General features: G+C 50.1%; 1 protein-coding gene across 2 annotated transcripts in view; it reads left to right on the forward strand.

Moving 5' to 3' along the window:
* CPNE5 (copine 5) overlaps nucleotides 1-25,059 on the forward strand; it is a 93,606-nt gene that overhangs the window by 16,789 nt on the left and 51,758 nt on the right. For both annotated transcript variants that reach the window (XM_049653367.1, XM_049653368.1), the window contains exon 4: nucleotides 24,561-24,664. In XM_049653367.1, coding sequence (XP_049509324.1) covers nucleotides 24,561-24,664 — 104 coding nt within the window. The remainder of the gene's footprint in view (nucleotides 1-24,560; nucleotides 24,665-25,059) is intronic.

Raw genomic sequence — 25,059 nt, forward strand, 5'->3', positions numbered from 1 at the left:
AGCCCTGCCCCCAGGGAGCCCCAGTCTGAGGGGGAGACACAGCCCTGTCCCCAGGGAGCCCCAGTCTGCGGGGGAGACAGAGGGAATCCAGGCCCAATAAGAAAGAAAGATCTTGTGTGGTGGCCTAAGACGTGGATATAGCAGCTGGCGCCATGTCTCATCTACACCAGCCTTCCCTTGGTTTCTGACCAATGTGATCATTCGGTTAGGTGATTCCCTTGCTTGGAAACCTTCAGTGACTCTTCTCTGCTTTGAATCAAGTCCCAACTCTTTAGTCTGCCTTCCAAGCTCTGCCAAGAACCTGGGGAGTCCCTCCTGGACGACAGGGCCAGAATGAGAATAGCCAGTAAAAGCCTCAGTAACTCAGACTTGATTAACAAACCTCCTTCCTTGTCGGGTTGGCCAGAGCATCACCTGCCCTGCTTCCTACCCCTGCCCCCGTGTGGGGCAGGAGCACGTGGCCGAAGGGGGTGAATTTTATCCATAAAATGTGTGGGAAGTATTTCCACAGGGGCTGGGCTAAACTGTACCTTTTTCGCCCTCTCTGAGACCCTAAGCCAATTACAGTGTAAACCAGGTTGCTGGGGGAACGTTTAGCCTACTTAAGTGAACTAATTACTTTTGAGGCCTTTTGGCCGAGCTTCACAGAAAGCAGCAATGTGTTAATGTCGTAGTGATTCATTCAGGAAAAGTCTGGACGGGCCTCTTCCTAAGGGCACTGCTCTGCTAGCGATTAATTACATTCAGTAATTGAGACGTGTCTCCCTTTGGGTCAGGGTCCCTGACTGTCCACCTTGTATCGTTATCCCCTCACCCTCAGGTGGAGCAGAGGAAAGGTGGGAGGCCTTGGTGTCAGGTACCCCTGTGCTTTGTTCCTGGCTCCAGCCCTTTCTGGAGGCGGGATCTGGAGCAAGTTGCTTACCCTTTCTGTGCCTCAGTTTCTACATCTGTAATATGGGGATAACACCTACCTGGTAAGCCTGTGGTGAGAGCGGGTGAAACAAGATGGGGATGTAATGTGCCTGGTGGGTAGTCATTGCTCAGTAAATACCCTTGTATGGCATCATCCAGAGTGGTCAGGGCCACCCGGTCCCTCCCCCATCGGTTAATATTTGCAACGGTAAGCATTCATGTGTCCCAGGCAATCTGTCAGGTGCAGTGGGGAAAGAGGGAGATGGTCAAAAAAATAGAGCCTCACCAAAAGCTGGAACTATGGAGTTTGCAGCCTGGAAGGGGAGATTCACATGTGTGAATAATCCTAACAGAGGAAACGGTGACAGAAAAAAGTATCAGTGGGAATAAAGTGGGAGTTCAGAGGACAGAGAGAGTTACAGCCAGGACACCATGTTTAGCTACAGCACTTTTTTTATTTTTTAAAGATTTATTTATTTTTTGAGAGAGACAGCACAAATGGGGAAGGGGCAGAGAGAGAGAGATGAACAGAAGATCCGAAGTGGGCTCCGTGCTGATAGCACAGAGCCGGATGCAGGGCTCAAACTCATGAACTGCGAGATCATGACCTGGGTGGAAGTTGGATGCTCAACTGACTGAGCCACCCAGGCGCCCCTAGCGAAAGCACTTTGATGGCTCATTGGACTTTCATTTATTTAAAAAAATTATTTAAATGTTTGTTTATTTTTGAGAGAGTGTGAGCGGGGGAGGGGCAGAGAGCGAGGGAGACACAGAATCGGAAGCGGACTCCAAGCGCTGAGCTGTCAGCACAGAGCCTGATGTGGGGCTCGAACCCACGAACCGCGAGATCATGACCTGAGCCGAAGTCGGACGCCCAACCGGCTGAGCCACCCAGATTCCCCTAGCTAAAGCACTTTGCTAGCTCATTGGACTTTTTTTTTTTTTAATTTTTTATTTTTTTTAACGTTTATTTACTTTTGAGACAGAGAGAGACAGAGAATGAACGGGGGAGGGTCAGAGAGAGAGAGGGAGACACAGAATCTGAAACAGGCTCCAGGCTCTGAGCCATCAGCACAGAGCCCGACGCGGGGCTCGAACTCATGGACCGTGAGATTGTGACCTGAGCTGAAGTCAGACACTTAACCGACTGAGCCACCCAGGCGCCCCTCATTGGACTTTTAAAAATCCAGTGTGACTAAACACAAGCCATCGGGCTAAGGGGTGCATGCCGTAGAGCAGAGGAGAACATGGGTCAGAAGGAACTTCCAGATCATCCGCTCCACCCCCTCATTCTATAGAGAGGGGCAGGCCTGGCCTCAGGTGGTGGAGGCAGGGCGCTAGGCCCCAGTGCAGTGGGAGCACCCACCTGGAGGAGCAGGGTTTCACGGAAGCTGGGGGACACGGCACAAGGGCCCAGCAGCAAAGATGGCGGTAGAAGGGAAGGCACAGCGGGAGGCCGGAATGAGCAGGTCAGTCCAGGTCCTGGGCAGCTGGAGGAGCTAATAAGGGGCTGTTTATAGAGGAGTCCTCAGGGTTTAGGGAAACCAGCGAGGGGTGACGAATCATGAGGCTGGCAACAGCAGAAAGCTGTTACTACTAGAGGCCTGAGGAGGTAAGGGGATGCAGAACCCCAGGGGGACTTCCTAGGAGGAGCGGGGGCCCCGGGCAACCTCACTCTCTTTCCACCCTCTGCTCTCCTGCCAGTGCCTCCCCGCCCCGGCCCCCAGTATCACCCCACTGGAAGACCTAGGGTAGGGGACTGTTGACGCAGTCCACACAGGTCTGCCTCCCGGGCACAGAGCAGGGTGGCCAAGAGAGTGGATCCAGAGGGGCAAAGGGAGACAATCCAGAATGGACAGCGAGCAGATGAGCGAGGCTGGCAAAGTACAGGAAGAGGCAACTCAGGGAGCTCATGGCGGTCAGGCTGGGGACAGCTGGGGTTACGGGGTCAGAATGTCAGAGCAGGAGGGTCCCTAGAGATCAAGGAGGCCGCCCCATGGACAATCAACACCATACCCAGCCTTCAGGGGTGATGGCGGCAGAGTTCAGCCAGCTGGGTACCCCTAGGACACAGGCTTCAAGCTATTGCTGGAGAAGGGGAGACGCACTCAGACATACTGAGGCCCTATTTCTTTGCCTAATTCTCTCTGTGACCCACAGAGGAAAGTATCAGGAATGGGAAATTTAAAGAAACATCCAGATCCATCTCTGAAGCTGCCCCCGGGATGGCAGACTGCTTTTGTTCATAAACAGGAACCGATTCCCACCTGTTAGTTCATTGCAAAACGTCTGTTAGTGGAACCTTGGCCGGGAGGTAATCATCCAGTGACCAAGAGGAGTCAAGCGCAGGCACAGCAGTCTCTCCAGGCAGGGTCCAGACCCCGGGTTCCCACAAGGCTGCGGAAGGATGAAAGCTGTTCTCTCAGCCCCTGGCTGCCGGGTTTCAGCTGATTCTAACCGTTTGGGTCATTTTAATGCCTTCTGAGAAAGCTCCATCTTCCAGAACCTAAATCTGTCAATGCATTTTATGAAAATTGACTCCAGATGTAATTTTAGCTGAGGAAATTGAGCACTACTTGCATCAGAGTTTGCCAGGGCCTTCTGGCTGTCCCAGGGAAGGCAGGATGACCAGGTAGGAAGGGTCCCAGAAACATTCTCACCGGGAGGAGGGACGTCATAGGGAGCGCCTCTTAGTTCCCCATTTAAAACGTGTGTGATCAGGTGATCCCTGCCCCTCACTTGCCAGGCAGCTGTCCTGGCCAAGGGCCCCTTGGAGAGGAGGAGATGGTATTATAGAATCTTAGGGTGTCCTGCTGATCGAACCACACCGCCTGTGGGGCATGAGCTCTGGCGGCCACACCCACACATCCCTGCCAGAGCGCTATTTTTGAGCAACCTCAGTTCCTGGAACATTTCACACTGGCTGGGAATGACAGTTCATCTCTAAATGTCAACAAGCATGTGTGGATACCTACTGTGTGCCAGGGTAGATTGCTGGGGACACAAAGGGGCATGAGACAACTCTGTCTACAACCAGAGAAGCTCATTTTCTTAATTTTTTTTAAATGTTTATTTATTTTTGAAACAGGGAGAGACAGAGCATGAATGGGGGAGGGTCAGAGAGAGAGGGAGACACAGAATCTGAAGCAGGCTCCAGGCTCTGAGCTGTCAGCACAGAGCCCGACGCGGGGCTCGAACTCACGGATGGTGAGATCATGACCTGAGCCAAAGTCGGATGCTTAACCGACTGAGCCACCCAGGCGCCCCTCTTAATTGCTTTTTTTTTTTAATTTTTTTTAATGTTTTTTATTCAGTTTTGAGAGACAGAGAGAGGCAGAACACTAGCGGGGGAGGGACAGAGAGAGGGAGACACAGAATCCGAAGCAGGCTCCAGGCTCTGAGCGGTCAGCACAGAGCCCAACGTGGGGCTCGAACCCACAAACCGTGAGATCATGACCTGAGCTGAAGTCAGGTGCTCAACTGAATGAGCCACCCAGGCGCCCCTCTTAATTTTTTTTTTAATGTTTATTTCTGAGACAGAGAGAGAGAGAGAGAGAGAGAGCATGAGTGGGGGAGGGGCAGAGAGAGAGGGAGACCCAGAATCCGAAGCAGGCTCCAGGCTCTGAGCTGTCAGCACAGAGCCCCGACATGGGGCTCGAACTCACAAACCGTGAGATCATGACCTGAGCCGAAGTCGGTCGCTCAACGGACTGAGCCACCCAGGCACCCCTAGAAGCCCATTTTCGATTCAGGAAGGTATAGCAATAATGACAGTAATAGCAATAAGAATGTTAACAGCAAACACATCTATAACAGTGCTGCACGGGGCACAGTTCTAAGTATTTAGCAACTAAATCCTCACAACAACCCCATGCAGCAGGTATTATTACTATTATTATTATTGGCCCATTTCACAGAGGAGGAAACTGAAGCACAGAGGTTAAATGTGAAAGTAACTTCTAGAACATGACGTTGTAAAAACTATAATAGTTATATATAAAGGGCAGAATTCCACTCATCCCAAATTCGACCCTCCTTAGATGCACACAATAAGTTGATTTTCTCTTCCAAGTGCTCTTTCTCTCAGTATTTGAGGACAGCTCAATATTTTGAGCAGATTTAGAATGTGACCATTTCTATCCGTACTTCCTCTTTCTATCACTGTCTCGTGTCCCTTTTCCAGTCTGGCCACACTCCCTGGAACACGTGTCCATTCATCAGTGTTCTTCCCAGAGTGGGTGTCCTGCTGCACCCACTTAACTTATCTAGTCCAGAGCATCATGGGTGTGCTCCCTCCTCACTGGGGCTTGAACTAGACGGTCATGCTCCTGCCTCAGGTCCCTGATTCTGTGTCTGTTTCTGAGGGTCGTACATCTGTCGTGCTGTCTAGTATTTCACCGGCCTTTCTGGCAGGTGTTTCTGACTTATTTCACCCTGAGTGTGGGGCTTCTGTGTCTTTTTCACACGAACTGCTCTCCAGACAGGATTCCCCCAGCTCAGACTTCGCGATTGAATTTTTGAACCTCAGTGTGAGAGTTTACATTTATCTTCATTTATTCAGTAGATTTGTCATTTGATAGGTTCAGTCTGTTGTATGGCTGTGAAGATCATGTTGAATTACGATCGTGCATTCAGCATCTTGATTTGGTCAAGATCAAGGTCCTGGGTTGGCTGCCATTGCTGTCCACACGAACGATGCGGGGTTGAACGGGATAGAGCGTTGTGGTCCTCCCCTGGAGACCTTTTCCCAGATTGACCTCGTTTCTCTAGTTGCTTTTTGAGGTAGGCTGTTCAGCCACCAAGGATCTGCATAATCTGGTTATAATCCATCCCATGTTTCTAGATCTGTTTTCTAAGTGCTTCGTGAATAACAGTCCAGTGCCTAGTCAGACGAGGCTCTGAACTTGACGTCTGGAACCCTGCATTCCCATCTCCACTCTGAGATTTCTGACTATGTGACCTGGGCGAGATCTTTATCTTCTTAGTCTCAGCTTACTCATCTGTCAAATGGGGCCAGGAGTCTTTCTTCGAAGGACCAGCTAACATCACACTTGTGCAGATGCCTCGAAATATCAACTGCAGTGTGCCATTGCCCAACTTGAGTGCCCAGGCGCTCTGTCAGTGGAAACAGCTATATTTGGAGACCCTGTGGACTAAGTCCCCTCCTCAGCCTAGAACCCCAGGACCCAGTTGGCTCCAAGGAGTGAGGGCTTCCAGGAAGAGAAGGGGTTATAGGGAAACATGTCAACCTTATATGGGAAGGGTCCTTCATCAGGAGGGGCTCTTCCAGGAAAGGGTGGACCCAGGGGGGCCTTCATCATGGTGTCGAGCCCAGACAGCATTGCAGCATCCTACACTGGCAACTCCCTGCCCCGCTGGTGCCTTTGTTCCCTTGGTGTTTGTCCGGGGGTGTCTCCTCTTAGTCTGCCCACAAAACCCTGATTCTCTAAGTGGTGGCCTGTCTGGCTCCTGCCCCCTTGCACAGCCCCATCATCTTCTCTGGCTCTGGCCTTGAAGGTCATCCCCTTGCTCACCCCTGGCAGCCAGCACTTTTTCTCTCCCCTTTAGCTCCTTCTGAACAGAAAGGGGCTTTTTTTCCTGGTTCCAATGGCTCTTAAAATCACGGTTCAGGAATTCACCTGTTTCCCAAGCCTCTGAAACAAAACATCAACCTTTTTTTTTTTTTTTTTAACATAGGGGGTTTTTTTTTTTTTAAGTTTATGTATTTATTTTGAGAGAGAGAGAGAGAGAGAGTGCCAGGGAGGGGCAGGGAGAGAAGAGGGGAGAGAGGGAGAGGGAGGGGGAGAGAGAGAGAGAGAGAATGCCAGGGAGGGGCAGGGAGAGAGGAGGAGAGAGAGAGCGAGAGAGAGAGCGAGAGAGAGAGAATCCCAAGCAGTCTCCGCACCGTCAGCACAGAGCCCGATGCGGGGCTCGAACTCACGAACTGTGAGATCATGACCTGAGCCGAAATCAAGAGTCAGATGCCACCGACTGAGCCATCCGGGTGCCCCAAAGCATCATCCACTTCTTAGCCTGGAGTCAGAGCCTCTCCCACTCGGACTACCCTAAAAAATGGCTGTAAGAGAGGAACTGCCACTGAGGGAGCCCCTGCCGTGTGCTCTGCTGGCTCACCTCTAATGCTGCAACCACCCGTGAGGAGATCCTATCGGCCCACGTCCCTGATGGGAAACTGAGGCTGGGAAAGTCGAAGTGACTCGTGCAAGGCCACTCTGTTAATCGGTGCAGGCTTGGGATTCAAATGTGCTGTGAAGCCACCTAACCCCGGGTATCTGTCCACAGCTGTCAGGCCTTTGGGGCAGGTGCCAGCAGCCTCCCACAGTCAGAGGTGGGTGCAGGCTCGACACCGGAGCCTACGCAACCATGAAAGCAGGACTCGGGCTGATTTCTGCCACATGCACCAGCATGCTAAGGGGAACCATATGGATTTGCAGTTTGAAAATCTGAAAAGAAAAAAAAAAAAAAAAGTTGGCAATTTCATATAGTCTAATGGTTACGTGAGACTCTAATCTAATATTAGCATGCGGCCCCCTGTTCACCTGCTTGTCCTTATAAGCTCAGTGAGGTTCCAGGACCTGCTTTTGCCTGAAAGGTTCACTGGAGGCAGGCGGAGAGACGACGCTCCAGCACTGGTGAGGGTCGGGCAGCCTCCGCTGGCAGGCGAGCCCGGACGCCGTCAGATGCCCGGGCCCACCCCCAAGGCGTGAGGTCCCGGCCGTGCGGCACTGCAAACCATTCATGTGTCTCTCCACACCTTCCCGTTGGCTCTGAAAAATGACTGCCAACTTCCCTTTGTTAATAGGGTCCTCTGGCGCCTGGGAGATCCTGTATCTGAGGTGAGGCCTCCTAGTCAGGGCTTCTCAAATGTAACCTCCACTCCTGGGATGGATGAAACGCACTCAAAAAAAATAATTTCACGGGCACCTGGGTGACTCAGTCAGTTAAGCATCTGGCTTTGGCTCAGGCCATGATCTCATGGTTCGTGAGTTCGAGCCCCACATCGGGCTCTCTGCTGTCAGCACAGAGCCTGCTTGGGATCCTCTGTCCACCTGTCTCTGTCCCTCCTCGGCTCGCTTTCTCTCTCTCTCTCTCTCTCTCTCTCTCTCTCTCTCAAAATAAATACATTAATTTAAAAACTTAAAAAAAAATTTAGGGGCGCCTGGGTGGCTCAGCCAGTTAAGCGTCCAACTCTTGGTTTTGGCTCAGGTCATAATCTCGTGGTCGTGAGATCCAGCCCCACATTGGGCTCTGGGCTGGGCGCAGAGCCTGTTTAATAAGTCTCTCTCCTTCTCCCTCTCCCCTCCCCTGCTTGGGGAGCACTCTCTCCCAAAAAATAATAATAATTTTAAATAACATATTATTGACAGGAGAACAAAAGCCAAGCTGTTTGACTCCAAGCTTTTCCCACCCTACCTCACAGCATGTTACCCGCCTTCTTCCATAGCTCCGTCCCTCCTCTTGCATCCAGACATTCAGAGCACCCTCCCCACCCACCCCCACCCCCAGTCTGGCGTACTTCCCACCCTCCTGCTGTTCCTCCAAAGGAAATCCTCCAGCCACGCCCATGCCTTTATGCAACTCTGGTCCACCTTTGGCTCTCTCTGAGCTCCCCAGGCACCCCTATCCCAGCAGCCAAGATTGCACCCCAACAACTCTGATTGTTTAAAGTACTCAAAGAATCAGCCAAGATGTATGGAAAATCTGCTATGTCACAGCAGGCCTCCTTTAAGAAGTGCCTGGCGTGTGCCCAGCATCACATCTTATACTTGTCCTTAATCCTTATAATGACTCTGCAGGCAGGTACAGATTATCTCCAGACTTCAAAGAGGTGACAGAACTTCGCCCAGGTGACGTGGCTAGGAAACCAGGGCTCTGTCCCTGCGGAACCACAGAGGAAGATGGTGTCATGGGCAGTTCTTGGGTTTGTGTCAGGACCTTGGTACTTAGAGCTGTGTGGCCTTGTCCTAGACGCTTATTCTCTTTGGGCCTCAGTTTTCTTAACTGTGAGATGGACAATTTACTCGTTGGATTATCTAAGGATTAGAGAGAACATAAAGTAAGCTGGAGGAGTCACATGGGCCCTTGGTCAAAGGTAGCTCTTGTTATAGTATCACTGATGGGCCCTGGGTGTCAGGCAATGTACCAGGCAGTTTAGGTGCTTTATCTCAGGTAACCCATTCTATAGATAGCAGTGGGGAGGCCAAGAGAAGGGAAATGACTCAAGTAAGGGACTGTGATATCATCCAGGGCGCAAAGCAGTAGCTGTGAGGTTCCTGCCCTCAGAGACCGTTTACGGAGCTGGGGAGACCAGACAGACGTGGAAGGACTTAAAAGCCTTGTGTTCTTCATCTCGATGGGAGCATTGGAGCAGATCCTCTCAGAGGCCCCAAGTTCCAGACCACAACTAGGCCAGGATCCACCCAAGTAGTTTGGGCGTGAGTTCTCAGTGCTTCACAGCAGGGAGAGATCCAGGAGGGCTGGGAAGGCTTCTAGGGGGAGGTGGCACCAGGCCTGGGACTGAAAGATAGTGGAAAGAAGAAAGAGCATTCCAGGAAGGGGGTTTGCCTTTAGCAAAGCCTGGTGGTGGGAATGTCCCGTGTGTTTGTGAACTAGCCTCGGTCTGGCTGTGGCCCAGGCTGTGTTAGAGAGAGGTGAGAGATGAGCTGAGGAAGGGAGGGCAGTGCCCCATTGGGAACCCTGTTGGGAGTACAAGGTCTGATCGGTTTCCAAAGAGTCAGCAGTCAGTGAACAACCATTTATTGATTGAGCACCTACTATATGCCACACACTGGTCCAGGCACATGGTGGAGAAAAAGACAGGCAGAGTCCTTACTCTGGAGAGGCTTAGTGTCATCAGCAAAGAAACTGGACAATTTCAGGTATTGATTGATAAGTGCTGTGAAAAAGATAAAACAGCATAATGAGAGAGTGACCAGGGAGGAGGGGACTGCTTTTGTTAGGGGGCCAAGGGAGTCCTTTCTGGTGACTTGAATCGAGTGCTAAGTGTTGCCATGCATAAGTCTGGGAGGGAGTGTTCTAGGTAGGGGGTACAGCAGGTGCAAAGGCCCTGAGGTAGGAACAAACTCACTGCACTCAAAGGACAAAAAGAAGGCCAGTATAGTTTGAGTGCTGTGAACAATGAAGACAGTGGGCGGTATGGTTGCAGAGGTCTACAGGGGCAAGACCTATAGGGCTTTATAGGCCATGTAGGAGTTCAGACACTGCTCTGAGTGTGAGGGGAAGCTCTTTGAGGGTTTTGAGCAGGATAGTGATGCAGCCCCATTTATGTTTCAGAAAGACAGCTCTGGCCACTGTGTGCAGAGCAGATTGTGGGGGAAAGGACAGAGACAGGAAGACAGTTTTCAGTCTTGTGGAGTACAGGGATGAGACAGGAGTGGGCAAGGGCAGTGGGGATCCAGTTTGTCCGATGGTCAAGAGTTTAAATGTGAAATGAAATGACCCTTTGCCACCACGCTGTGAGACCAATTTGGGATGTCTGATGACCAGCGTAGGACCTGGTCCCAGTCACATGACATAGACCTTTATCAAAAGATTTAAAGTAATGAATGGTCATTATTACTGCTAAGCCCTAAAGCAGGAGACAAGCCTCTCTAGGAGCTGGACTCCAAGGCAAGCATGGGGTTGGCTTTCTGGACTCACCCGTTTTTTGCTTTGTTTTTGTTTTGTTTTAATGTTTTTATTTATTTTTTAGTGCAAGCAAGGGAGGGGCAGAGAGAGAGGGAGACAGAGGATCCAAAGCAGGCTCTGCACTGACAGCAGAGAGCCCAATGTGGGGCTCGAACTCACGAACCATGAGATCATGACCTGAGCCAAAGTTGGACACTTAACTGAATGAGTCACCCAGGTGCCCCTGGACTCATTTTTGCAGAGAGGAGTCTGCCTCTGCAAGGAAAGGTCCCTCTTGAGCCTCGGGTCCCGTGGGCAACCTTTAATGGCCTTTGCTCTTGCCACGCAGCTGAATTTTCAGGGCCCTCACTTGCCATCAGCGGGAGCAGGCAGTCTGGGACGAAAACCTGCCTTTGGGGACTAGATGGGTCATGGGCACTGCTCACTGTCTCAGGGTTAGGGCTTTAGAACCTGCCTTGGCACAGCAAGGTACTGTCACCGTGTCCCTTAAAATCCTGATTCTGTCACTTCCCTGAAAGTCTCTGAGTTTTAGTTTTTTCCATCAGTAAATGGGATCCTGATGCCTGCTGGTTGGGTTGTGGTGTGGACGTAATGACTGAATCGCTCATCACAGTCCCTGGCTGTGCTCAATACTTGTAAATATTATTATGCAATACTGTTAGACAAAGCTGGGTGGAGGGTCTGCCCCCTGTCCTGCTGCTCCCTCAGTAGGAGGTCAAATGACATTCCTGTGGCCTGTGCGGTTTCTACATCAGCAGCACCCTGTTATCCCCCTTGGCCCTCAGCACACCCCAGATGAGGGGGCAGAGGCACAGAGGGGTCCCCGTTTCGCCCAGTGACTCAGCCAGAGAGTGGTGGAGCTGAGGTGTGAGGTGGTCTTCTGAGTCCTCCCATCTGGCCAGGCCTCTGTCAGAGTGGGCTTTTCGAACTTCAGGGTTTGATGTGAATTTGTGTGTGGCTCCTGCCTCCCCTTCCCCTGCTCAGCCAGAGACGTTTTGTTAGTTCCGTGTAATACGGTAGACAGGAGCCCAAGATTTCACTTGAAGAGAGTTTGCTTTCTAACTCTGGGGGTTGCTAAACCCTGAGGTTCTAGTCCGGATCTTTTGGCGGCCGAGAAACCTATTTACTCTTCAGTGTCAATGTCCCGGTGCATTTTACAGTTGTGGCAGAACTGTTGAGAGTGTGGGCTCCGAAGTCAGGGTGACTGGGTCCAAATCCGGGCCACCACCTTCCCAGCTGGGGCTCTTAGGCAAGTGCCTCGGTGCACAAGCCTGCTGTGAGGATGAAAGGAGCTAATTCATGTAAAGCGCCTGGCAAGAGAAAATGCTCAATAACGGCTCCTTAGAAGTCCTGAAGGGAGGAACCCCTGCTTCACCTGCAGGAAAGAACGATTGATGGTATCATTTTAGACACCCTGATGCCATTTGGCAGGAGCTATAGGGTGCTCTAGGGGACAGGTGCCTTTAGGGCGGGGCTTGCTGAGGGCCCTCCCCCCACAGGCTGCAGCCAGACCCAGGGCTTCCTGCCCAGGCAAGACCAGGGCGCAGGCTGGTGGAGAGTGTTTTGCCAGCAGCTTGGCAGCTAGGCTCATTGGTAAAAGGGCCATTCCCTCCAGGAACTGGGACTTTTTAACAGATTATCTGGAACAGTGGCTAATTAGGAACTAAGCCTTTGTCAGGAAGTCTTTCATTATGAGCTTGGCTGATGCTGGTGTCTGGGGCCAGAGAGGGAAACTTCTCCGTCCAGGCCTGGGCAACGGGGAAGGCCTTTGGAGCCTCGGGTCTCCTCGCTCACCTCTGCCCTTCCACACCCAGAGGCCTTAACAGAACAGGAAGTGATCTGGAAGGCCATCAGGCCACAGAAGTTTCACTCTGTAGTTTAGGCAAGCCCCTTCCTCTCTTGGGGCCTGGTTTTCCTCAAGAGGGTGGCCACAGAATCCTGGACTCCTCCAGTGAGGGAACCTCAGAGAGCTTTCCAGACTGAAGATGATGTGGGCCTGGCATGGAACCAGGTCCTTTGTGCTCCTGCTGGAAACCCAGGCCCTCCTTCCTCGTGCCCAGACCTCAGGCCATTCTTTTCTCCAGCCCCGGGCACCCGCTCGGGCCCCATTCCCAGCACTGATCACACCCCTTTTTCCGATTTCTATTTGAGTCAGAGAGCTTTCTGGCCTCTAATTTTAATCCCGGTGAACATGATTCATGAGGGGCCGGGGCTGGGCTCTGCCACAGGGCTTTTAGAATCCCCAATTAAGGAGCCATCAATTATATATGAAAATTATAGGGGAGCTCCGACTGGGAAAGGGTGGGCAGCTTCGAGGTGGAGAGCCGTCTGTCAGCTCTGGCCTCCTTCTGTCCCGGCCAGCACAGCCACTGGGGGCTTTGCAGCTGGGGGGAGGTCTCCAGAGCTCCATCCAGCTGTAATTTGTAAAAAGGCAAGAGCTGCTTAAATCCGGGGCTGTGAAGATTGTTCAGGCTTGCAGAACCACCCACTCATTACTGAGGCAGGGGACCGCGGTAAACACCATGGGACACAGTGGCTCCATCACTCCTGGGAGCCCTGGTCCTCCCTCTCCACCGCTGGGTGCCTCTGGGAGGTCCTTCTGGCCTCCTGGAGCCCCGTTCTCTCATCTGTAAAATGGGGGTGACAATCATAATGTCTCCATGGGGTCACTGGGGTGGGGGGGGGAGTTAAATGAGATCACGGAAGTGATTTGAAGATGAGGAGTCACGATGCAAAGCAAGAGGAGGAGGAGGATTTGATGGGAGGAAGACCTGAGAGAAACCTGAGAGAGGAGGCGTTGACAGGCTTCTGGGAGGACAGGGTACTGCTCCAGGCTGGAGCTGACCTGACCTGGGCTCTGGTCACAGCCTTTTGCCTCATTAGCTGTGTGACCTCTGTCAGAGCACACCGCCCGCTTCTCTGCCTGTCTTTTCTCATTGGTTGAGAGGATTTGGTTCCTTCCAGCTCTAAAATCTTGAGCTTCCAGGTCAACTTGTTTATCAACAAATGTTTATGGAAATCATAGGAGGGACCAGGAGTATGTGGGTGGGGGGTGGGGTGTAGTCTGTGGGAGTTGGAAGTGTGGGTAGGAGGTGAGCAGAAGAATAGGTCGGGGACACTCACCTGGGCCATGTGGCCTAGAGCCCCCCAACCCACAGGAAGAGTCAACAAGGTGGAAGAGAGAGCAAGCATTAAAGGAGTCGAGAGGTTCTGCTGAAGGTAGGAAAATAAGAGGAGTAAAGGCTGGATAGGACACAGTCCAAGCCCCATTCACAGTATTAACCTCTTATTGGTTAGTGACTATATCAATTCCTTATTTTTTCTTTTAATTTTTTTTTTTAACGTTTATTTATTTTTGAGACAGAGAGAGACAGAGCATGAACGGGGGAGGGTCAGAGAGAGGGAGAGACAGAATCCGAAACAGGCTCCAGGCTCCGAGCTGTCAGCACAGAGCCCAACGTGGGACTCGAACTCACGGACTGCGAGATCGTGACCTGAGCCGAAGTCGGACGCTTAGCCGACTGAGCCACCCAGGCGCCCCTATCAATTCCTTATTGATTTGGAGCACAGACTGCCGGGGTTCGAATCCTGTGTCTTCTACCCACCAGTTGTACGACCTTGGGCATCTGTAAGATGGAGATAATAGTAAGGGAGACAAAATGTGGAAAACACCTAGCGCCCGACTGACTTTAGGGCTACGTGAGGGTTATTGTCAGTACTGAAGGTCAACTGTGCAGCAGACCTTCTAGGTAAGGCTTCATGCACATTCCCTTCTGTCCTTCCCTTGGAGAAGGAATGAGTTGCTGTCTTAGCAGTGGGGAAATTCACCCTCTGAGGGGCGATTCTAGGTAGTCTCCTGTAAATAATAAGAAACAGAACTCTGGCCAGTGGGGGTCCTAAACCCATGGCCTGGCTACCTCTGTACTCCACCATGGCTCCATAGCCCTGGCCCCCAGTGCCCCCCAACCATGGGCATTTGCAGGGGTTTGCAGGTGGTTTGTGAGGGAGGAGGGGATCAGACTTTAGAAATTTAGAAGCAACAGAGAAAAGAGCCTCTTCCCAGGCTGCCTTGCTTTGTACCTCCTAGCTTGGTAGTCCGTGTGTCTGAGCAGGGTTAGCGAGGGTCAAGAACTCTCCTCCCCTCCCCACCCTCACTAAGCAGCCTCCTAGCCCGAGGGGTCCTTCTGCCTTGCCTTCCCAGCCAGCGGCAGGAGAGCGAATTTTCTTCTCCAGGCCCGGGTCTTTAAGCAAACCTTCCTCGTTCTACTGCCTTTTTTTCTAGCAAAGGCCTTGGCATTTAAGTTTGTGGGATGCCCACGGGGAGGCCAGAGCCTAGAACTTAACAGAGTAGCTGCTGGGTAAGAGCAAAGGGGCAGCCCTGCATTTCTCCCTCAGCCTTGCCCGCGTGTGGAACATGTCTGGAGAGAAACCGTTCAGAGCCCGGGCCTCTCGGGCATGGAAGGTGAGGAGGCAGTGTTAGCAGTTAGGGCTGGCAACAGCTCAGAGAAGAGGCTGAGTTCGGAGACTCGGGAGGTACACTTCCTGGGTGACTGGCCCAGGCTTTGGGATTTAGGAAGGACCAGAGTGTGGAATCACTAATTTACAGAGCTCATTTTATGTCCCAGGCTGCCTTTCTAAGTACATTACATAAACCGAATCGTGTAAGCCTCCGACAGCCCTACAATATGCGGCTAAGTTGTCATTTTGCAGAAGAGTAAACCAAAACACAGTGGGGCAAAGGGATTTCTTCTAGGTCACACAGCCACTGAGGAGCAAAACCAGATTTGGACCCAGGAAGCCTGGCTCCAGACTCTGCTCTATTTACTTCGCTTATTTGCTGCCTCACTTCCTGCCATGTGTGGGAAACCCTAAGATCTGTCTTCAAAGGTAGAATCAGAGGTTCTTAAAGCTTTTTGAAGACATGCTTTCCCTTTAGGAAACTAATGAAAACCACAGCTCCTCTACCCAGAAAACGCAGACATGTACAGACAGACATTTGCTTTCAATTTCAGGGTGTCACAAACCCACTTAGAGCTGACTAAAAGCCTCAAACTGTGTCTCTAATCTGGTAGGTGTTCTTCCCCACCTGGGCCTCATTCTGGCAACTGTGCGGATGGGGCCAGGATGGCCACTTTCTGCCAAGTGGAGGAGGCTGGGGTGGGAGCCCTGATCCCCGAGAGTTCCCATGGGGGTCCTTAGGTGGGACCGCAGTGCTGAGCCCCTGCATCCCAGAAGGCTGTCATCCCAGCTGCATGGGTGGGAGTCGCGTCCTTTGTTGGTGACATGAGTGTTAACACAGTGTTTCAGCAGAAGGAATGGGGTGGGGACTTGGTTTATGTTCAGTTGAGTTGGAAATTGTATGTGTATGAAGGTGTTTGTGAGAGAGAAACTAGATCAGTCAGGGCAGCAGCAGGAGAGAGAGTTTACTCGGTTCGTTGAACTCAAGAGAGAGAGGTAATGGGTTTCTTTCAAAGGTATGGGTGAGGTTGAGGAAACCCATAAGGGTAGGGCAGCACCCAGGGCCCAGCCACAGCAGAGAGCTGTTCTCACCGCAGGCTTGAGGGGTAGTGAGAGGAGATTGAGAGGCAGAGCATGGTTGGGGGGTGGGGGGTGAGGTGGGGAGCAGCCCCTCCCAGAACTGTGGTGCAGAGGCTGGGCCAGAGTGGGAAGAAATAACCCCATGTCTCTCTCCACCTATGTCCCATCTGCTAGGGCCTCCCATTGGCCAAACCCAACTGAAATCCACAGGGCAAGGGAACCAGGGCAATGGGCTTCAAAAGGGAAAGGATCCCCTGGAGTGTAGAGCAGGACAGAGAAAGAGCTGGGTGGGGTGGGGTGGGGTCGGGTGGGGGCAGCAGAGAATAAGCCGCCAAATCAGTCCACGCCTAACTGCCAGCCCTATGCCCCCCTGGAGGTCAGGAGGCCCAGGTCTTGACAGAAGATCACCCCCTCCTGGCCTCATAGCTGGCTGTAGAACGGAAAGACCTTACTTGCCTGACCGGGGTTCTCAATCCCAGCCTTGCAGTGGCCCTTGCAGTTTGCTGGGACAGCTGCCCACCCGCCCCCGTAACTCTCAACTTCTGTGTGTAGCAGAGCCCCGGGGAGCCATTTAATTTAGTTCTCAAAGAAGGTTTAAGTCTGCCTTCCCTTTGAGGGTCTCACTGGAACTGATGATATGTAATTAATGCTGCTTAATTGATATTCTTGGGGCTTAGTCATAGAGGTTTTAGGAGCCCTTGGGAGCATCTTCTGTGGCATGTCAGGAGCTTTTCCCGCTGGGTTTTGTTGCCAGGGACAAGAAGTGAGCTTTTCAGAGGGCGAATACCCTAATTTCCAGGTTTCTTACTTGTTTGTACTTTCTCTTTCTTTCTCCCTTACTGGGAGACTATTCCAGGCTTTGGGGCCCACGGAGGTCCCCCTCACCTTTCTTTCAGATCACTCAGCCCCTTCCCCAGTTTCACACCGTGCCCTACCCAGTCCACACTTGCCCTTGTCTCATTGGGAACAGTTCTCCAAGACCCTCTGCATGAGAATCACTTGGTAAAACCAAGATTTCGAGGTTTGCCTTCAGCTTTGCTCATCAGAGAAATCCCATGTCCACTGGTGTTTGGGGGCCTGTGCCCCAGGTTGTGAGCAATGTGAGATACTGCCTGCCATCTGCAGAGGCTGGAGTGTAGACAGAGGAGTTCAGAATGGACCGAGGGAGGGACAGGGAGCTGGAAGAGTGTTCAGGGCTGGGTTGGCTCTGATTATGGTTGGCGAGGGGTTAACCCATTCTCCCCTTCTCCCCCAAGCAGGATTTGCCATATGTCATTCAGACTGTATGCTTTGGGGCACCTGGGTGGCTTAGTCAGTTAAGCGTCCGACTTCGGTTCACGGTTCGGGGGTTCAAGCCCCATATCGGCCTCTGTGCTGACAGCTGGGAGCCTGGAGCCTGCTTTGGATTCTGTGTCTCCCTCCCTCTTTCTCTGCCCCTCCCCCACGCTTGCTCGCGCTGTGTCTCTCTCTCTCTCTCAAAAATGAATAAACATTTTTAAAAAGTTAAAAAAAAAAAAAGACTATATGCTTTCATGTGATTCCCACTGCTCGGTGCTAATACCTCATCTGTCCAAGTCCCTTGTGGCTTGGAAACAGTAATTCTGTGTGGAAGGAAATACAACCAAATTGAATTTTTTTTATACATCAGTTAGGTTGTTTCCTAGTGTCATTAATAGGTGTGTAAATTGGGCCTGACAGAGACCTGGTTGCTTCTTGGATGTTCAAAACCCAAGTTTTCCCTTTTCTCCCCCCTTTGTTATTAGCCAAAGTAATGAAGGCTATAAAACATCTTTAGTAAATCCCTGGGTTGTAGATTTCACAGTTGTTTGTGACTGGCATATGTTAATTACCCCTGTGTGCTGGAAATTCATCACTGCCCAGCCTGGCTCTCTTGCCCCCTCTCCTGTGCTAGGAAATCTCGGGGGTCCTTGGAGTCCTGCTCCAAGTCCTGTTTCCGGGGGAACTCCATTTTCTTCTCTGGCAGAGATCACTCTCCAGGGAATTCCTCTCGAGTGAAGCTTCAAGTGCCATTTTGAAAGCAGCGCCGTCATCTTCCCTAATGGGTGTTTTCCTTGCATCTCTGCGGAGAGTCGGGTGAGGAGAGAGACCGCACCAAAGCTTGTTCCTTCTGGACTGGAGTTCGTCTAAAATTCAGCCAGAGGGATTTTTTTTTTTTTTTTTTTTTTTTTACTTTGTTTGGGAGAGCAGTACATTGAGGAGGTGGCAGAGCCCTTTCTGAAAGGAGGATTCTCTCACACCTGGGTGTGAGAGAAATTTTCCTTTTGTCTGAAGACTAGAGGTATTAACAATTAGAAAGAGCACAAGAGGAAAATGCAGCAGTTCTCTTGGAACGAGGATTATACATTGTAAGATTGTTATTGAATTTTAGGGGATGCAGCAGGAGCCCAGTCTTACTCACCTCTGTGCCCTCGCCATTGCCTTGCACACAGTGGGGATTTTATAAATACTTGTGAAGTAAACTTCATCTTTATTTGGTTTTCATCGTACTTGAGGAGGCCTGTTAGATGTTAGATGAAGTAAAAATATAATGGGTTTTGGATTAGACATACCTGCGTTTAGGTCCCAGGTCTGCCTAGCTGTGTGACCTTGGGCAAGGTACTTAACCTCTCTGATTCTCTCACTTGCAAAATGGGTAGTAACTGACGGGGGTTTTTATGAGAACTGAATGAGATAACGATCCACTCGATCTATTGAGCGTTCAGAAGGGGCTCAGTCAAGGTTAGTTTTCTTCCTTCCTCCATCAGTGGTTCTGAACTCCAACTGCACTTTAGAATCACCTAGGAAACTGAAAAAAAAACACAGTTGTTTAGGCCCCACCCATTGAGATCGGGTTTCATAGGTCTGTGTGGGGGCTTTGAGCTTTTTAAAAAAGCTCCTGTTAAAGGATACATTTTTTTAAAAGGTAAAAGCATGACTCCCATGCAAATATAAAATGAACACATGGTAAAGATTTATTTAACTTGTTAATTAAATGAGGGAACCAGTAAGATGTTACAACTGGTTCAGATGACTCAAACAACACACATACTGTTGACCCTGAACAACACAAGTTTGAACTTTGCTGATCCACTTATATGCAAATTTTTTTCAATAAATACAGTATAGTACTATAAATGTATTTTCTTTTCCTTATGGCTTTCTTTTGTTAAAATTTTTTTTTAACGTTTATTTATTTTTGAGACAGAGAGAGACAGAACATGAATGGGGGAGGGTCAGAGAGAGGGAGACACAGAATCTGAAACAGGCTCCAGGCTCTGAGCTGTCAGCACAGAGCCCGACGCGGGGCTCGAACTCACGGACCGCGAGATCGTGACCTGAGCCGAAGTCGACCGCTTAACTGACTGAGCCACTCAGGCGCCCCCCCCCCCCCCGCCCATTACCCATATAGCCCATCCCCCACTCACCTCCCTCCATCAATCCTCAGTTTGTTCTCTATCTTCAGCAGTCTCTCATGGTTTGTTTCCCTTTCTCTTTTCCCCCCTCCCATATGTTCATCTGTTTTGTTTCTTAAATTCCACATAGTAGTGAAATCATATGGTATTTGTCTTTCTCTGACTAATTTCGCTTAGCATAATACCCACTAGCTCCATCCACGTGGCTGCAAATGGCAAGATTTCATCCTTTTTGATGAATAATATTCCGTCATGCATACACATATATATATAAGTTTTCCTTATCTATTGGTAGATAGATATTCCATCCTTTATGATATATGTGTGTATACGTATATATATATATATATATATATATATGTATATACGTATACACACACACACACACACACACACACACACACATACATACCATACCTTCTTTATCTATTCATCAGTCAGTGGACATTTGGGCTCTATCCCTAGTTTGGCTATTGTTGGTATTGCTGCTATAAACATTGGGGTGCATGTACCCCTTCAAATCTGTTTTTCTTTTTATATCCTTTGGATAAATACTTAGTGGTGAAGTTGCTGGATGGTAGGGTAGTTCTATTTTTAACTTTTTGAGGAACCTCCATACTGTTGTCTAGAGTGGCCACACCAGTTTGCATTCCTGCCAAAAATGCAAGATGGTTCCTCTTTCTCTGCATCCTCGCCAACACCTGTTGTTTCTTGTGTTGTTAATATTAGTCATTCTGACTGATATGAGGTGGTATCTCATAGTGGCTTTAGTTTGTATTTCCCTGATAATGAGTGATGTCGAACATCTTTTCATGTGTCTGTTTGCCATCTGGATGTCTTGTTTTTGGAAAAGTGTCTATTCATGTCTTCTGCCTATTTCTTAACTGGATTATTTGTTTTTTTGGGTGTTGACTTTGATAGATTCCTTATAGATTTTGGATGCTAACCCTTTATCAGCTATGTCATTTGCAAATATCTTCTCCTATTCTGTAGGCCGCCTCTTAGTTTTGTTGATTATTTCCTTTACTGTGCAGAAGTTTTTTTTATCTTGATAAGGTCCCAGTAGTTCATTTTTGCTTCTGTTTCCTTTGCTCCCGGAGACGTGTCTAGGAAGAAGTTGCTCCAGCCGAGGTCAAGGAGGTCGTTACCTGTGTTCTTCTGTAGGATTTTGATGGTTTCCTGTCATTTAGGTCTTTCATCCATTTTGAATTTATTTTTGTGTCTGGTGTAAGAAAGGGGTCCGGTCTCATTCTTTGGCATGTCGCTGTCCAGTTTTCCCAACACCATTTGTTGAAGAGACTGTCATTTTTCCATCAGATATTCTTTCTTGCTTTGTCAAAGATTAGTCGACCATAGAGTTGTGGGAAGCGTCCAACTCTTGATCTCAGCTCAGGTCTTGATCTCAGGGTCATGAGTTCATGGGCTTCACTCTGGGCTAGAAGCCTACTTGAAAAAGAAAAAAAAGAATCCTTTGCACTCTGCTTCCTTCCGGCAGTTTACAGAGTTGTAAAATAGCTCAACAATAATGAAAGGTGCAGATCTCTATGAAGTCCGATACCTGGGCTAGTATGTGAAGCAGAACACCCAGTAATCTGCTTTTTTGTAGATTTCACTATCCTTCACACCTCCATGGTGCTTCTGGTGTGCAGGCAGGGGACTGTCGTAGACGTTTGTATGTAGCTCTGTTAGCGCTGTTGTCACATGGTGTTGTAGTTGTCCCACCTGTGATAGAGAAGTCCTTAAGTGAAGGGTTCATGCTCCCTTAGTAGCTCAGCACCCAGCACACTGTCCGGCCTATGAAAAGTGCTTAAAAACTGTTGAATCAGTAATTGACTTAGATGATACCTCCAAGAAGTAAGGAGATTGGAGCTTTGAAAAGCTCCGATGAAGTCCCACAATTAGCTTGTGATAAGGTTGGGACTGAAACCCGCTCATCCATTCCCTCACTCAACCTTCCTTCCTTCAACAATTCCTGAGTACCTACTGTGTACCAGTCGCTGGGAGCAGTTATGAGTCTTTGCCCTCCCAAGGGATTTCATGTGTAGCACAATGTGGCTTAGAGAGCATGGGACGGAATGCCTAGCTTGTGACTTGACCTCAGCGATGACTAGTTGTGAAACCCTGGACAAATGGCTTAGCTTTTCTGTGCTTGTGTTTTCCCATCTATAAAATGGGGAAGCCTACCATAAAAGGACTAAATAAGGTAAAACGGTGCAAAATATTTAACTCAGTTCCTGGGGCTGTTAATCATCTGCGACTATGAGCCTGTGACTGTGTTAGACAATGTCAGGTCCTGGGCTGCAAAGATGAGGAGAGCTTGGATCCTCCGCTGTTCGAGAAGCTCAATCTAGTAGGGTAGAAACAGCCTCAGTAGATCGTTATCAGGGGACATGGTAAGTGCAGCAAGAGGGGTGTGAAGGGAATTATGGGAGCACAGGGGAGGGCTTAGGAGTTGGAGAACAGGACTTCCCGGGAGCCGAGTCTTCAAGCATTAGGAATGTTCCCACTTAGTGGACCCACTAGGAGGCTGCTGCGGAAGTTGAGGTAAGAAAATGGTAAGCCCAGGGGCGCCTGGGTGGCGCAGTCGGTTAAGCGTCCGACTTCAGCCAGGTCACGATCTCGCGGTCCGTGAGTTCGAGCCCCGAGTCAGGCTCTGGGCTGATGGCTCGGAGCCTGGAGCCTGTTTCCGATTCTGTGTCTCCCTCTCTCTCTGCCCCTCCCCCGTTCATGCTCTGTCTCTCTCTGTCCCAAAAATAAAAAAAAAAAATAATAATAAAATAAAAATAAAAAAAAAAAGAAAATGGTAAGCCCAGACCAAGGCCACAACAGAGGAAACGAAGACAGAGGGATTGGAGAGAGACTTAGCAGGTGGACTTGACAGGGAATGAGGGCAAGAAGGTTCCAAATCTAGTGCTCTCAGCTGAACCCACACTGCCTTAGATGGGGGTTCTCTTTGCAGCTTTCTAACTTAATTCAGGGCAGAAGTGAGTGCTGGGGTAGATCCTACATAACGGGGCCTTGCCCACCTCACGGGAGAGGGGCCCAGGTACTGGCATTATTCTGGATTGCAGAGCCCCATTAAGGAGGACTAGTATTCAGGATTGATTTTTTATTTTGGCAATTACTACCCAATTTGAAAAAACATGTTTATGTATTCGGAAATATTAGCGACTGGGGCACCTGGGTAGCTCAGTCGGTTAAGCGTCCGACTTCGGCTCAGGTCGTGATCTCACGGTTCGTGAGTTCGAGCCCTAAGTCAGGCTTTGTGCTGACAGCTCAGAGCCTGGAGCCTTCTTCAGATTCTGTGTCTCCCTCTCTCTCTGCCCATCCCCCACCCTCACTCTGTCTCTCGCTCTCAAAATAAACATTAAAAATTTTTTTAAAAAAGAAATATTAGCAACTTACTTAAAATATTTATTGTGCACCTGTCTGTCTTGTTCACATTGTGGAATATCCTGCCTTCCCTTCAGGAAGGATATAGTACAGTGCTTTTATGCTTTTATCTTTTAGTCCCACGTCGCTTTTGTGAAACAAAATCTCACCAGAAATGTCCAGTGTGTTGAACAGACGTAAGAATGAGCTGTTTTGATGGAACAGATGGCCTGGAACTATGTCCACACTGCCTTCCTCCATTCTGCAGGGAGACTCCAAGGAGCTCAGGGCCCTGTGTACAAAGGTCTAGCCCAGTGGTTGTCAAAGGGAGGTCCCCGCACCAGCAGCACAGTTTGAGAGATGCAAAGTCTCAGGCCTCACCCTAAATCTATTGAATCAAAACCTCTGGGAGTGAGACCTACAATCCATCCTTTCACAAACCCTCCAAGTGATCTGATGCCCAGAAATGGGAGTGACTTGCCTTATGTCATTTGGGGAGTTCAGGGGGATTCAATTGTTGAGTGCCTAATGTGTGTAAAGTTGTAGAGTATATGCTGAAGGGGATACCAAGAGTTACATCAATGCATCAGTTATCTGTTGCCGTGTAACAAATTAGCCCAGAGTTTCGCAACTTCAATAACAGGGTCATGAATCTGGGTGCAGCTTTGTGGGTTCCTTTACCTCAGGGTCTCTCACAAGGCTACAGTCAAGGTGTAGGCCAGGGCCTCGGTCATCTCAAGATTCTGCTGGGGCAGGATCCACTTCTAAGTTCACTCAGTCGCTGTTGGTAAGATTCAGATCCTTACAGGTGGGTGGGCTGACAGCCTGGTTCCTCACTGGCTGTTGGCCTAAGGTTGCCCTCAATTCCTTGCCACACGGGCCTCTCCAAAGGGCAGCTGGCTTCCTCAAAGTGAGCAAGCAAATGAGAGCGAGAGAGGGGGTGCCCAAGACAGAAGTCATAGTTGTTTGTAACATTTTGGGAGTGGCTTGTGCTCTGTTCTGTTCGTGAAATGAGTCATGAAGTCTAGCCCACCCTGAAGAGGAGGGGATTATTCAAGGGCAGGAGGTGGGGGATCTTCCAAGATACCACCATCCCTTCTTCTGCCCTTTCGTTTACAATTGTGGCATCAGATACGTACACGCCTAACTGTGGAATCGGTCAGAGAAGGACCGTGGTCATAGGGGTGAGCACAAGTTCAGTGGTGGTTCAGAGAAAAGTAAAAGTCTCTGAGAGGAAGAATCAGGAAGGCTTCTTGGAGGATGCAGCATTATCAAAGGACCTTGAAGAAATGGAGGATATGCCTCTGGCACAAAGGGGAAGCCCAGGTGGAGGACAGAGCATAGGCAAAGGCAGTGAGGTGGGTAAGTGAAGGGCCCGCTCAGGTGTCCAGGTATCAAAACCTTACAACTTGGGTGGAGCCTGGATAGAGGTAAGGAGAATAAAGCTGACAGTGGAGATTGGACCCATAGGGTGGATGGTTTCCATTGTTAGAGATGGAAGAGGTCTCACCCTTGCTGGGGGGTGGGGATGGGGGCCATGAGGTGGGATAGGCATGGCTTCCATTACTGCTGGGGCCAGGACTAAGGGGCTCTGAGCTCAGTGCTCTCCCCTGCCCCACCAGCCTGGCCCTGAGGTCCATGCCCCGTTTTCTCTTGCAGTTCGGACGCACTGAAGTCATTGACAACACACTCAATCCTGACTTTGTGCGCAAATTCATCGTGGATTACTTCTTTGAGGAGAAGCAGAACCTCCGTTTTGACTTGTAAGTGGAAGATGGTGCTGAGGCTGGGGCTTGGGGAGGAACCACTGACGGGAGGTGGGACTGTAGGACCCAGGTTGGTAGTAGCTCAGGGTTGGCCTGGAATAAAAGTGACGATTAGTTGAAGTCTAGCCCCGCCTCCATCAGGAGATGGAAAAGAGGTGAGGAGAGAGAACAGAGGCTCCCCACCGTTTGTCTCAGCTACGTGGGGGGCCCTGAACAAGCCCTGACTCTAGGGGCCAGTTGAGGAAAGCTCTTGGGGGCAAGCTCTAACTCCACCTCCAGAGAGCCTTTTTCTCCCCAGCTGCCAGGGCGGTCCCCATTGACCACTCCCTCTGTCAGAGCTTGTTTGAGGAGAGGGTACCCCCCAGTCTCCCCTCCTGCAGAGGTAACCTGGC

This window comes from Panthera uncia, assembly GCF_023721935.1.
Source record: "Panthera uncia isolate 11264 chromosome B2 unlocalized genomic scaffold, Puncia_PCG_1.0 HiC_scaffold_24, whole genome shotgun sequence".
In the NCBI taxonomy this organism is placed as follows: Eukaryota; Metazoa; Chordata; class Mammalia; order Carnivora; family Felidae; genus Panthera; species Panthera uncia.